This window comes from Microtus pennsylvanicus, chromosome 18 (assembly GCF_037038515.1).
Source record: "Microtus pennsylvanicus isolate mMicPen1 chromosome 18, mMicPen1.hap1, whole genome shotgun sequence".
Lineage (NCBI taxonomy): Eukaryota > Metazoa > Chordata > Mammalia > Rodentia > Cricetidae > Microtus > Microtus pennsylvanicus.
In genome coordinates this window covers 6,953,970-6,969,267 of record NC_134596.1, presented here as the reverse complement: position 1 = coordinate 6,969,267, position 15,298 = coordinate 6,953,970, and the positions used below count along the sequence as shown (strand labels likewise).

Here is a 15,298-nt window from a genome sequence, read left to right as displayed (position 1 = left end):
TGTGGGGGTGGGAAGAAGGGAGGACAGAAAGAGAGGAGGAGAGAAGGAGAAGAGGGAGGAGGAGAACCTGAGGGAACAGGATGGTTGAGATGGGGGAAGGACAGAGAGGGAGAGCAAGGAAAGAAATATCTTGATTGTGGGAGCCATTATGGGGCTAGCATAAAACCTGGCACCAGGGAAAATCCCAGAAATCCACAGGATGGCCCCAGCTGAGACCATAAGCAGTAGTGGAGAGGGTGCCTGAACTGGCCATTCCCTGTCACCATAGAAACTTCATCCAGCCTCTGATGGAAGCAGAGGCAGAGATCCATGGCTAAGCACTGGGCCAAGTTTCTGGAGACTAGTCAAAGAGAGGAAGGAGCAATAATATGAGCAAAGGAGTCAGGACTGTGACAGGATACCCACTGAAAGAGCTGACCTGAGCTAGTGGGAGCTCACCAACTCCAGACTGATAGTGGGGGACCAGCATAAAGCCAAACTAGGCTCTCTGAATGTGGGTAATAATTGTATGGTTTGGGCAATGTGTGGGATCACTGACAGTGGGATTAGGATTTATCCCGAGTGCTTGAACTGACTTTTTGAAGTCAAATTCTTTTTAGAGGGTTACCTTTCGGCCTCAATATAGGATGAAGGGCGTTGGTCCTGCCTCAGAGTGATGTGTCAGACTTTGTTGACTGCCAATGGAAGCCTTACCCTCTCTGAGAAGTTGGGGGAAAGTGGGGAGAGCTGGAGGAGGGGAAGGAGTGGGGACTGGGCTAGGTATGTAAAATGAGAAAAGATCATTTAAAAAATAATTAAGAAGAAGTCTTCCATAGCCTTTAAAGTATTTTATTAGCAAATATATATACAGATGAAGGTATACATATACACACATGTATATGTGTATACACACACACACACACACACACACATTTGTTAAACATGCTGCAAAATTTTGGACTTAGAGGGAAAAATGCAAGGAAGTAATCATCCGGAATCGGAGTACCCAGCGATGAGTTTTGTAGCAGTTAGTATTTAGATAACAGCTTTAGTGGAATAGTGAAACTCATTAATAGTCTTAATTTGAGTCATCCTAGAAGCTGACTGTGCACTAAGGCTTTCGGCATGAATGCCCTGTTCAGGGAGTGCTCCCAGCAGGACCCATCAGACTGTGGATACAATAGATGGTGGGTGGGAAGAACCCGAGCATGGGAGAAGTCAGATGAGAGGTCACATATAGCCTGACCATAAATTATAACTCAGAGACTGTTCATTTCGTATGTGTAGGCATCATATACTATCCAGCCATGGGCTTTGGCTCTTGTCATGGGGTTGTAGAACTTGAAAGTAGCTTCCTGCTTTTTGAATGGATGCAATGATCCATGTACCCTCTGTCAGAAATGAGCCAACGTTAGGATGTTAGGGAAGCATCCAGAACTTGGATATGGGAGCACAGTTTGCTTAAAAAATATTTAGCAGTTCTTATCGACGCCGAGGCAATGTCGCAGAACCGGTATATTACAGCGGGATGATAGGCTTGGAGTTGATAGTGAGTCGTTTATTTCCCTTTACGGTCAGTGCAGTTCCTGATAGGAAGGCGCTTAGCAGCTGTTGCCTTGTGCTAACTGTTTGACTCCGATGTCGACAGCTGTTTTAGACCTGTCATTTGCTGTTGAGGCTAGATACGCACCTCTGTCATCTGACTTGAGGAGAGTAGACCCTGGTGGGAGCAGAGGACTGAACAAGCAGGATGGAGTGTTGAGTCTTAGGGTCGGTCCCCCATGGAATCTTGGGAAAAGTACACCGGAGAAAAAAGACAGGAGACAGAATGCTAGGGTGAGGCTGGCTGTGTCAGAAACTTCCAGAAAGAAGAGGAAGCCATGCTGAAGATTGCTTACCGTGAGACACGTAGATGATGTCTGTGGCTTACGTTGTGCTACCAACATGACGGCACTCACACAAGAGTCCGTGTTTCCTATTTATATCTGGCATTTAATGCTTTATCTGTGCGCATCTCTAGGAGTGAGTGTCCATTCTGTCTAATGGAGAACTGGGCGGGCCGAGGGGGCGGGGATTAAGGGATTGGCAAGTCTCTTAGAAACATAAAGCATGGCACCTGTCTCTCCTGGCTGTGTAGCTCGGTCTTGTCCCCTGATTAACCTCTGTTTGGGACTGCCTTTGGACTAAAGCAAGGCTCCTCTTCTTGGCTGTCTTAAACATCCTTGCAAAGAATGGGAGAGAAAAACTAAATGCTTTAAATAAAGTGTCTCCAATCTTTTAAAAGAAAGCAATTAATAGGCTAATTTTAAAATTTCAGCCTAAAACTAGATGCTATCAGTGTACAGTGGCTGAATATTTAACATTGTTGTGAATTGTGGTATTTATAATCAGAGGAAATCTATTTTTTTTTATCTGTCTGATGTTCTTTCATGCCCATGTACCTTGTCTACAATCTTGACCTGTAAAATCTCTTTCTTACTCAGTTATTCAAGTTCCCTGCAAAGTGGCCCCTTCATTATTTCTCCTGTTTGGTCAGAGCTGATGACACTGTGTAGCGTATTAAATCACGTTTATCAGAGCACATTTAAAAGGAATTTCTGCAGTGTATTAAAGCCCCTAGCTTAGGGATTATATGTCGCATTCCGTCTGAACTGTAAGCTTGCTGAGAACGAGGAAGAAGCCCTGTCGATGTCTGGTGACAAGGCTGTGGCCCGTGGAATGTGGGAAGTGCTTCCCAGGAGCCTGTTGTACACAACACGGGGGGTACAAAGTGAGCTATTGCATTTTACAGCACAGAACTCGGGCCCTGACACAGGAGGCCGCCACACTTAGCTGTCAGCTGTTGCAAATTATCAGCACGTCCCATGGGCATCCCTTTGCATTGAAAAAGAGACTTTAAAAAAAGTGACTGGAACTTGTTGAAACCCGGGCTGTTTTGATATAGAAAGGAAGCTTGCTTTCTCTCCCTGGATTCATCAGTTTGACTTGTGGGATTGTCTTTCTCAGTGGAATTTTCCCGAGAAGGCTCTAGGTACCCGTTGGTCACCTTTGCAATCTAGTAACGCAAACCATTAGAAGCTCCTGTGATTGGCTCTGCACCGGAACTAACTCTTCCCTGGTATTTGGCTTCTAGGATGGAGTCTTGGTAAAGATGACAGAAGCTTGCCCTCCTTTGAACTGCTCCAAAAAGGATCACATTCTTCCGGAGAATCAGTGCTGTAGAGTCTGCCGAGGTGAGTGAGCTAGCTGGAGGCTCCTGGGCGGGGCTGGAGGTTGGCGCGGAGGTTTGATGGACAGCGGGGCAGATGGCAGCTTGCCTTGCTCATCCCTCCCTGGTTTCAGAGACTTGCGGAGCCCATCTACCTTCCTCTGAGATGAGCTCCGCAATTGCAAAATGAGGATAATAATAGTATCCACCTCATAAGACTGCTGGGAAGATTAAATGGGATAACGTGTGAGCACGAGCAGACACCCCAGCATGGGACAGGCATCCAATGAGCAGTGGCTTCTGGATTGAAGGAAATGATAGCGCCTGGAATAACAACCATTACTATCATTATTACATTTTCTCCCGGAGTGGGGCTGAGCAGTGCTCCTCCCTGCCTGCCTTGTCTATGGGCCAGTGCTCTCTCGGAATGACTCATGACGTCAAATGAGCATGCTTGCCAGTTAATTCTCAGGCAGGAATTGTTTTCTTTTCTCTTCCTGGACCCTCTTTCTTTAGCAGATTTATTCTTATGCATTCAGTTGTTAGCTTATAAATGGATGCTTTCCCGAAGTTCTCCCCTAGGGAGAATTAGGTGGGTTAGGAGAACCTAGAATGCATTCAGAATCTTAACCCACTAATCCAGTAATACATAGCTACTATGTCATAACTGTGCCTATTCCAAGCTCCTCCCATTCTGCAATAGCCACTGGGGTAGAGCCGCCCTAAGAGGATTGTGCTTTCTGAGTAAAGGAGGATCCAGAGTCTAACAGTTTGATCCCTTTCTCTCCCGCCTTCCTCATGCTCCCTTGTTTTATAGAAAGCATTAGCAACATTTTTCTTTCTTTCTCTAAAGAGTTACAAAGTAAATAATTTAGCTTTCTGTTATATTTTCTTAATGCTGCTCCTGAGGCACAAAAGGACGCAGGAGTGTAGGTGTATGAGCTGGCACAGCAGAGTCCGGAACTGTTTATAGACATGCCTGGTAGCGGGTCCTGATCGGCCGGTTCCGTACTCAGCACCTTCTGATATGTGTGGAAAACGTCCATTGTTTTGATGCGTTTTCATCTAAAGATGTGATTGCTCTCAGTGGTTGGTTCAACTCTGTAAAATCTCATTGCTCTCTAAGAATGGCTGTAGAATCAGGAACAGATAATGGTGCCCTTGTGCCCCGGCTACTCTGCCTCTGCTGTCCATGACTTTTCCCCGGGAGATGAGAACAAACCTCTGTCCACTCCGGATAGGGCACTGGAGACACACCGAAGAAATAATTCCACCCAAGTCTATCTTGATGAACCCACGAGTGTATTGCAGTGAGTCATAGAAACATGGCTGGAGGCCGTTCATGGGAGCGTGGGCCAGGAGTTGTGCCCGGGATCATAGGTGAGGGGCTTATTCTTTCTGAGCCTCCTAAGCTTGTTAAGTGTTTGAGCTTTGGGAATTTTTTTTTTAACTTTTGGAGTCTCCTGAGCCTCCTCCTGGGTGTGTCTTCTTTCCGAGGGAGGAACATACGTCTTATTTGCAGCTGGGAGATCTTAGAAATGCTTAAATATTGAGTTGAATTTTCAGAGAGATGCATTTATTGCGAACCAATAAGGTTGTTAGGTAGGCCTTGCAATTTAATGCAAAACCCATCACTGCTGTTTGTTGAGGTGCCAGGGGGCTTCGGCTTCTGCAGATTCTTTCTGATTAATGGCTTCTTTAGAGCAGAACATTGATCAGGGCACAGAAACTCAAGAGGAATTTCACTGTTCTGACCTAGTTTACAATAGGTAGCCCTGCCTCGGTTTGAGCTCATCTGGCACCCACACTCTTTATCAGCGAGGCTACTGGCGGGGTGTGCGCACCTGGCTCCCACGGGAAGCACTGTGGTAGCTTTTGCCAAATCTGGTTCAGGTGCAGAGGAACAAGAGGTGGGGGCAGACTTCATAGAGTCCTCCTTAGTGAGGGCCAAGCTGCGGAGCTGAGGGCTTTCCTCTTTGCCTCCATGCATGCTCTCTTCTCTGGTAAATATCTGGAAGGAGAGGGTGAGAGTTTTCCTTGGAAATGTTCACATAAGTTAGAGTTTCTTTTGTGTTCTGAATTCTGCATCTTCCATGGGAACTGTTCAGAAAAGATGCAGGGAGGGAGCTTCTTGGAAGTATGGCAAATTAAACCCTCTTTATCTTTACTTTCCTTAACTTAAAAAAATTAAATTTTTAAAAAAACATTGTTTAGATTCACACATTTTGCTTTATTTTATGGGTATAAGGCTGGCATGTATGCTGTGTGTTCATGTATGTGTGCTGGGAACTGAGCTAGGATCCTCTGCAGGAGTAGCCAGTACTCCTAACTGTTAAACCTCTCCAGCCCATCTCTTGACATTCTATTTATATTTCATGTCTCAGAATTTAATGTGTCAATTCCCTTATTCGTATATAATTGTAACATTAGGGGGGCCTGCTAGTTGGGATTCCTGTTTAATGGTGTAGGATGATCTTCTGTTTGTGTGTTGCTTTTATTGGTTGAATAAAGAGACTGCCTTGGCCTTTTGATAAGGCAGCCCTTAGGTGGGCAGAGTAGACAGAACAGAATGCTGGGAAGAAGGCAATGTGGCAGACGCCATGATTTTTTGGCCTGAGATGGTTAGAATCTTCCCGGTAAGCCACGACACAGATTACTAGATATGGGTTAAAGCAAGATGTGAGAGTTATCCAAGAAGAGGCTAGATATAATGAGGCAGTTGTTTAAATATATACAGTTTCTGTGTAATTATTTCTGGGGCTAAGCTAGCCTGGTGGCGGGACACAGCTCTCCTTACTACAGAGAATGGCTCATGGCAAATTCCAACTTCTAATAACAGCTTTATATACAATTCCTTTTAAAGAAGAAAGACTCAAACATGTGACACTTGACTGCTAATTAATTCCTGGGGCAGAAATTATTACATTTCCTCTTTCTGGAATCCCCTTCTCTACCAAATTGACTCTGCTATCAGCAAATGTCAGCTCAAGCATTGCTTACTCAGAATTAGTTGGTGTAGAGGTTAGCTCGATTCAGGAAATAACCAGGCTAGCTAAAAGATAAAACAATTATATTTTTATTTATTATAAGGGAAAAAATTCATGAAACAGGAACGAGAAGTCCAAGCTCAGCTGTGCTGTGAGGGAACCACACACAGAGAGGGCACCTGGATCAAGTGCCATTTTTCTCCAGGTACCAGAAAGCCACACCCTAAATTGGTCCCACCTCTTACAGATAATTGGTTGGCAGAGTTTCCCCATCACTTCCCCCTTTTGTCTAAATAAGAACAATCCAAACCCAATACAAAATTATATGCAATAGGAACAGATATCAAGTATAAAATTACAACCAACATAAACAATTTTAAGCAAGAAACACATGATAAATGTTTTAATAGACATTCTATTCCAAAGTGTCTAAGTCTTGCATCAGAAATAGGCTTAGCTAAACCATAAGACGATGGTAACTATGACTATCTAATCTTCAACCCCATCGAAGGCCTGAGAAGGGAGATAATATTACTTGAGTAGGCAGTAAGTGCAATCAAGCAGCTTCCAAAATTAGCAGTATATAGCAGAGACAATTGGCTACCAGAGTGATCATCCAGAGTCTCGTTTGCAAAGTTGAAGCAACCAACTTTGGCTAAGACCTAGCATAACTGACAGACCATTTTCAGAGGCAGGAAATTTTTCCGAACCATATTACTCTGTCTTGGCAAGTTTTGACCATCTTTTTCCTTGTGTCCCTGCTTATCCAGTTAGGATACCATGTTCTTTGTCAGTGGTTGAGTGGTTGAGGCATGGACAGTTCCTTGCCCAAAGGCCAATTGTACCAAGAAGAAAACAAACTCTGGGTGGAGTGTCTTCAGTGCTCAACATTCTCTTGGGAATTGATCGGTGCTGTCAGGAGCAATCATGTCTCATGTCAGCAGAACCCTAAGTTATTTAAACGCCATGTTCTACAGATCCTTGAAGTGGTTGAAGATTACCTATCTAGGCAGAATCCAATCTCTGTATATCTAAAGAACCTAATTAATCTGACTATATGTATAACAAACATGAACAACTATTGACCTATAATATCTAATACCTATATAACTTAAAGACTAAGACTTCATGTCAGAATATTAAATAATCTGCAAATAAATGTACAATAAATGAGTACAGTGACCTCAAAATGTAAACAATGTATAAGTATCTTAATCAGAGGTAAGAATAATATATAATGCAATATGAAAATATATCCTAAAAATTGTATCAATATACAAAATGTCCTAAACAGAGGTAGAAGCATGCTTGCTGTATATTGCCTTTAATATGGTTAGATATGTTTCTTGTATCCCTGCTCTCTCCAAGACCTTTATCATGAAGGAATGTTGTATTTTGTTAAAGGCTTTTGCAGCATCTAATAAGATGAACATGTTTTTTTTATTTTTAAATTTGTTTATGTGGTGGATTAAATTGACAGATTTTTTTGTATGTTGAACTATTCCTGCATCTCTGGAATAAAGCCTACTAGGTCATGGTGGATGATATTTCTGTATTCTTGGATTTGGTTTGCCAGTATTTCATAGAGTATTTTTGCATCAATGTTCATGAGTGAGATTGGTCTGTAATTCTCTTTCTTAGTAATATCTTTGTGTGTTTTGAGTATCAGGGTAATTGTAGTCTTGTAAAAAGAGTTTGGCAATATTCCTTCTGTTTCTCTTGTGTGGAAAAATTTGAGGACTATTGGTACTAGCTCTTCTTTGAAAATCTTGTAGAATTATGAGCTGAAACCATCTGGCCCTGGGATTTTTTTTGGTTAGGAGACTTTAGATGATGACTGTTTCTATTTCTTTAGCAGCTATAGGTCTATTTAATTTGCTTATGTCATCTTGATTTAAGTTTGGTAAATGATATTTATCCAGAAAATTGTCCATTTCCTTTAAGTTTTCCAGTTTTGTGGACTGCATGCTTTTGAAGTATGACCTCATGATTCTCTGGATTTCTTCAATGTCTGTTTTTATATCCTCCTTTTCATTTCTGATTTTGTTAATTTGGGTATTCTCTCTTCCTTTTGGTTAGTTTGGATAAAGGTTTGTCTATTTTGTTGATTTTTTTGAAGAACCAACTCTTTGTCTCATTGATCTTATATTGTTTTTTTGTTTTTATTTTGTTGATTTTACATTTCAATTTGATTATTTCCTGCCATCTAGTTCTCCTGTGTGAGTTTGCTTCTTTTGGTTCTAGAGTTTTCAGGTGTTCTTTTAACTTACTATAAGATTTTTGTTTCTTCTTTATGTGGGCATTTAGTGGAATGAACTTTCCTCTTAACACTGTTTTCATTGTGTCCCATAAATTTGTTGTGTTGTGTGGTCATTTTCATTATGCTTTAGGAAGTCTTTAATTTCTTTCTTTATTTTTTTTCTTGATCCATTGGTGGTTCATGTAAACCTTGTTTAATTTCCATGTGTTTCTGGGCCTTTTGAAATTAGTGTCACTGTTGAATTCTAATTTTAAGCCATGGTAATCTGATAAGATACATGAAGTTAATCCATTATTTTTGTATCTGTTGGTATTTGCTTTGTTACCTAGTATGTGGTCAATCTTTGAGACTATTCCATGAGGTACTGAGAAGAAGGCATATTTTTTTATGTTTGGATGGAATGTTTTATAGATATCTGTTAAGTTCCTTTGAGTCATAACATCTGTTAGTTTTCTTATTTTTCTGTTAATTTTCTGGACTGGTAACCCTGTCTAGTAGCGAGAATGGGGTGTTAAAGTCTCCTACTATTAGTGTATGGGGTTTAATGTGTGATTTATGTTTTAGTAGTTTTTTTTTTCACATATGACGGTGCCCTTGTATTTTGTACATAGATTTTCAGTATTAAAATTTCTTCTTGATGGATTTTTTCTGTGACATATATGAAATATCCTCCTTTATCTCTTTTGATTGATTTCAGTTTGGAGTCTATTTTGTTACATATTAGGATAGCTACACCATCTTGTTTCTTAGGTCAATTTGATTGGAAAATATTTTCTCAACCCTTTACTCTGAGGCAATGTTTGTCTTTGAAGTTGAGGTGTGTTTCTTGTATGTAGCAAAAAGATGGATTCTGTTTTTGTATCCAATCTGTTAGCCTGTGTCTTTTTCTAGGTGAGTTGAGTCCATTTATATTAAATGATATTAATGACCAGTGATTTCTAGTTCCTGTTATATTCTTTTTCAATTTGGTGATGTTATTGTGTATGTGTTTCTTTTCTTTGGGATTTGCTGCTGTGAGATCATCTATTGTCTGTGTTTTTGTGGATGTAGCCAACTTCCTTGGGTTGGAGTTTTCCTTCTAGTACTTCATGTAAGGCTGGGTTTATGGCTAGGTATTGGTAAAATCTGGTTCTGTCGTGGAATATCTTGTTTTGTCTGTCTATGGTGATTGAAAGTTTTGCTGGGTATAGTAGTCTGGGCTGGCATCTGTGATCTCTTAATGTCTGCACAGTGCTTGACCAGGACCTTCTGGCTTTTATTTTTTCCATTGAGAAGTCAGGTGTAATTCTGATAGGTCTGCTTTTATATGTTACTTGCCCTTTTTCATTTGTAGCTCTTAATATTCTTTCTTTTTCTGTATGTTTAGTGTTTTTATTACTATGTAGTAAGGGGACTTTTTTTAAAATCCAGTCTATTTGGTGTTCTATAAGCTTCTTGTATCTTCATATGCATATCTTTTTTTAGGTTGGGAAAGTTTTCTTTTATGATTGTTGAATGTATTTTCTGTGCTTTCGAGTTGAACTTTTTCTATCCTTGTTATTTTTAGGTTTGGTCTTTTCATGGTGTCCCATATTTCCTAGATATTTTGTGTTAAACTTTTGTTAAATTTAATGTTTTCCTTGAAATAGAAATAGACCATGAGTCTATTTCTTTATTGTATCTTCAGTGCTTGAGATTCTCTCTCCCATCTCTTGTATTCGGTTGTTTATGCTTGCATTTGTGGTTCCTGATTGTTTTCTCATATTTTCCCTTTTCCAGAATCCCTTCACTTTGTGTTTCCTTTATTGTCTCTATTTTGGTTTTCAAGTCTTGAATCATTTCTTTCATCTGTTTAATAGATTTTCTAGGTTTTCTTTGAGGAATTTGTTGGTTTCTTTCAATTTTTTTTTGTTTGTCTTTTCTTCCATTTCTTGGAGGGAATTTTTCATTTCCTCTTTAAAGGCCTCAAACGTTCTCCTAAAATTATTTTTTAGGTCATTTTCTTCTACTTCATCTATGTTGGGTTGTTCAAGTCTTCCTGTTGTAGAGCCACTAGTTTTTCTTGGTGTGGTGTTGCTCTTGGTACTGTTGGGTGTGCTCTTATCTTGTCTACCCATCTTTTCCTCTGATCAGCATAGTTAGGGTTGTGTCTCTGGTGATCACTCTTCCAGGTGCCATTGGGGTCCAAGGCTCAGATAGCTGTTTCTTGTAGCACTGTCAGGGCCATGATTTCAGTCACCCTGGAAGTCACTCGGTGTTCCCAGAGGTTGTTTGGCAGTCTCAGAAGTCACTCTGCAATCCTCGTGGTCATTCTGGCCTGCTCCCACGCAGGTCACTTGCTTTGGTCTGCCCCTGCCGAGGTCACTGGCTTGGGCCTGTTTCTGTGGATGTCCTTGGCTTGGGAGTGTTCCTGTGGAGGTCTCTGGCTCAGGCCTACTCCCATGGAAGTCACTGGCTTGGACCTTCTCCCGTGGAGTACAATGGTTCAGGTCTGCTTCTTTGGAGGTTTCTAGCTTGGTCCTGCTCCTTTGGAGTTCCCTGGCTTGTGTCCAATCCCGCAGATGTAGCTAGCTCGGGCCTGCTCTGGTGGATGTCCTTGGCTCGGGCCTGTTCCTGCAGAGGTCCCTGACTCAAGCCTGCTCCCTTGGCAGTAGCTCTTGCATACCTACTCTGGTGGAGGTTGTTGACTTGGGCTTGCTCCCATGGAAGACGCTGGTTCAGGTCTGCTCCCTCAGAGGTTGCTTCCCAGTAGCTGTTCCAGTGGAGGTCGCTGGCTTGGCCAAGATACCATACTTTTCATTTCCAGAATTCCTGCACCTGTTACAGAGCGATAGCTATGGGCCTTCCTACATCCGCCACTTTCCTGAATTACCCAGCAAAGGATAGCTTGTCTTGTTCCCCTGCTTCTGTCCATGCTTCAAGCATGTTTTCCATAGTACTTCAGGCTTCTTTGCCAGCTCCTGGCTGCCATGAAGCTGACCTTCATGCAGGCTGTACTGAAATAGCATTGACTTTTCCTTCTGTCCTTCATTCTCTTCCTTTGGGCTGTGGTGGCTGCCATGAAGCTGACCTTCATGCAGGCTGTACTGAAATGGCATTGACATTTCTTTCGGTCCTCTGCTCTTTTCCTCTGAGCAGCTGTGGAGATTTTAAGCTTTCCCTGCTCTCGGGGGTGTTCTGTAAACTCCCACGAAGTTGTCTTCATTTTAAGAAGCTACTGTTTAGAGTCTGTGCCTAGTCCCAGCCCACCTTGTCAATGACCCATTTAGCTAGATGTGCTCTGTCCAAACTGTGATATTTTGAACCAAGGAGTGCAATCCAGTGGTCTTATGTTTTGGCTCAGGCTACCTCATGTTTAGCTCCTTTTTATCTTCTCTGTATCAGAGAGGTTAGCCATATTCTTTAATAATGTTTTAGAAATAAAACAAAAATTATATTTGATTAAGGGCCTTCCATTACTTCCTCTTCTCCATAACCAGAGCAGAGAGTCACAGAACAGGATCTCACTTGCCTATATGGCTTGTCATGGTCACACATCTTGCCACCAGCTGTAAAGTGGAAGGCCATCACCAGGGTAAGGGCTGTGACTTCTCCTAAGATCCTATGACTTAAGTGATCTTTCCTGATGAACTCAGCATTTGTGGTCCTGAACCACGTTCACTGTGAGTGTGACTCCATGACTCTGAGTTCCAGTTTATTCTTTAAGGGCTCATTAGAAGTAGCACAATAATATCACACAACTCTGGGAGAGACAAGCTTCCTTATCATTCACTGGTTTTCATCTTTCCCTTTATGCTCCTGTTTACTGGGTGGGGTCTTAGATGAAGAGGGGCCTGAAGTATTACAGTTATGATAAGACATGGATTTCAGGGACTCCTCTTCAAAACATAAAGTAAACAAAGGTAAAACCCCTCAATATCTACATAAAGCAATTAAAATAAGAAGTTTACTTTGTGTGTATGAGTACTTGGCTGAATGTATGTCTGTTCACTGCTTGTATACATTGTATCAGAGGTCCTAAGAAGGTGTCAGATATCGTAGAACTGGACTTAAAGACAGCTGTCTGCCATCATGGGTGCTGGGAATTAAACCTGGGTCTTCTGTGAGAGCAGTCAGTGCTCTCGACCACTGAACCATCTCCCCAGTCCCATGTTAAAGCAGCTTTTATCTGCATATCAGAAGGTTCCCTTGTTTGCTTTGCAGACCGAAATCTCCTGCAAACACCCAGAGACGTGAGGTCTGGTGAGATGAAGTATCCGTTTCATCTGGGGTTGTTATATCTGGGTTTGGCTCTGAGGGTGATGCAACCTACATGGCTTCTGCCACCCTGGTGTGACTGATCACAGAAGCCCAAATAACCATGGTCTCCATACACTTGCACAGAAGGGCTTCCAAGTAGCATTTCATCTCTGTCTCAGAGGGTGTCGGCTCTGTATGCCGAGGATGTTGTCCCCAGAGCTGTCACTCCTGGAGAGTTTGAATTGAAGCTGTTCCTCATACCTGCTTTGAGAGTTTGGCATTTTCTAAGACTTATTCTCATAAGACTCGGGTAAGCCACCTTATCCAAGAGGCATAAACTGGGCACTGGAGAGAACTGTCCCCTCCATTTTCAGGCCAGTGTTTATGCAATGTCCACAAAAACATCCAACTTAACAAATAACATTGTTTTAAATGCTCAGATGTTTTGACATCTCTAATGTAAGGGACAGGGCAGACCTTTGGATGATAGGGTCTGTTCTGTGGTTTTTACAGTCAAGTCTTTAAATGATACCATTTTCAACACTGGATATTCTTTGTTTCTAACACTATCATATCTGTGAAATATACAGAGAATATCCAGATTTCACAGATATGATAGTGTTAAAAACATTTTTTCTGAGTTGTAACTTATGTCTTCAAGGTATAAATCATTAGTTTGGCTTTGATGTTATTTTTTTAACTGGAATTTTTTCATTTTACATACCAGCTCCAGTTCCTCCTCCCTCCCCTTCTCCTGCCCCACTATGTCCATCCCATCCCATCTCCCATTTACTCCTCAAACCCAGTGATCATAGCCAAGCACTGGGCTGCGTGCCTAGAGTTCAGTTGAAGACAGGGAGTACGTTGTTTTGATTTTGTTTTTTAATTAGTGATATACGTTTTCTTGTGTGTCTACTGCTCCAATGACTATTCCAGATGGAAGATACAGGACTTTGTTTTACGTTGAGTTTGTGGTTGTGTGTGTGTGTTTGTGTGTTTGTGTGTGTATGTTGTATCTTTGTATAATTGGAATCTGAGACTTCATAGTTAAGAATAGCATTGTATTGTGATGCACAGTGTTCAGTGAAGCAGCTGACTTGGAATTTAGACGAGGCACTTGGGTAGCTTGCTTCTTTAAAGCCTTGGGTTATGTCAAATGCTGTGAACGATTCCCTCTGTCTTTGAGGAAGATAAAGGATCCAGCTGGTCAGGCAGCTCAATCCCCAAGGCTGTTGGTGCAGCCACAATGTACCTCGGAAAAGGACCATAGGACAGTTTAGGAAGACACATACCTGCCTGGCATCGAATGCAATGGGCAAAGCTGGGGGCTCTTTGCTGTTGCTGGGCCTGCAGGTCTCAGTCACCCGTATAGCACCCAGAGTGGCCCTGACTGACTCCTGTAGCTTTTTTCCTCTGGTATCTCAGAGCCACCTGTGAAGTTTGTTTATGCTCATTACTTTAAGGCAATGATCATAGCAGTGGCCTGCCTATTTAGGGCAGGAGGTCACTGGGTGGAGAGGCACAATGGACCCTCGGGTGGCAGCTATGCTCCTTCCTGGAAGAAGGCAATGAAGGAATGAATGTAGACCCAGAGGGAAATACTGCCCGTGGATTTCTGGTGCTCTTAGTCAAAAGCTGGTGGGGAAAAATGCTAATAATCTTGACCGTGCATTCTCCAGACTGCTCCAGGAACCACACCAATCACTCGGCCCATCCTGGCATCCTCACACACTCCTCAGAGTTTTATTTCCCTCATAATCAGCTCTAATTGTATCTTCAGCATCGCCAATGACTTTGGAGGGTTTCGCTTCATGTTTATGACTTTGGGTGTTGGAAGAAAGTTCTTCCCGACATCTGTTCCAAATGTGTTTATCTGTAATTTTAATTCATGCTCACTTGCCTTGTCATCTGGCCTGGACTGAAATTAGCTGAGATTATTTGTGCTGTTTAAGATTTTATGCTCTTCAATTAAAGCCTCCCAAAGAATTCTGGTGCCACATGAATTTTACTCCTGTGCGTCCTGGTCGTTTCAGGTGGGTTTATAATTGAAACGATCTCAGAGATGATTTCAGGGTATTAGAGGTGAACGAGATTTGGAAAGGAGGCATTTAATGAAGACGTGGGCTTGTGTGCACACAGAGGAGCTGGCAGTGTTTCGGGGGAGGGGTTGTGCTCTGAATGTTGGCGGATGGGTGAGGTCCAAAGCCCTTCAAACGTGAGCTAACATGGTCCAGTGCTGCTGCTGTACTGAGAGCAGAGGCATCGGAGGGTAGCACAGTCTAGAGAAGACAGGAACCCCGTGCCCATGGATGTATGTGATCTAGTGGTGAGGGTCTCCAACCCCCTGAGGAGCTCCACTGATCCAGACGGAAGACCGGAAACTGGGGCTGGGCTACCTCAGACAGGAAGACAGTTAAGTGTCAGTGATTGCAAAAGAAACTGAGTGTTTCCTAAGAGAGAACCTTCGAGGATGTGAAGCCCACTCTCCTTTTACAGTCCTGTCCTGATGGCATAGAGCTCTGTCCACAAAAGACTAAAGGGATCCTCTCATTCCCCAGGGCCCTTGTTTCTCTTGTGGCATGTATTCTGGTTATAGAGTCCCTAAGGACATTCAACTTCTCATAAAACAACTCTCTTGTGGGTGGG

The 15,298-nt window shown here is 42.3% G+C and overlaps 1 protein-coding gene across 2 annotated transcripts in view; it reads left to right on the top strand.

Moving 5' to 3' along the window:
* Positions 1–15,298, top strand: part of Nell1 (neural EGFL like 1) — a 793,214-nt gene that overhangs the window by 232,795 nt on the left and 545,121 nt on the right. For both annotated transcript variants that reach the window (XM_075952299.1, XM_075952298.1), the window contains exon 11: positions 3,113–3,212. In XM_075952299.1, the coding sequence (XP_075808414.1) occupies positions 3,113–3,212 (100 nt within the window). The remainder of the gene's footprint in view (positions 1–3,112; positions 3,213–15,298) is intronic.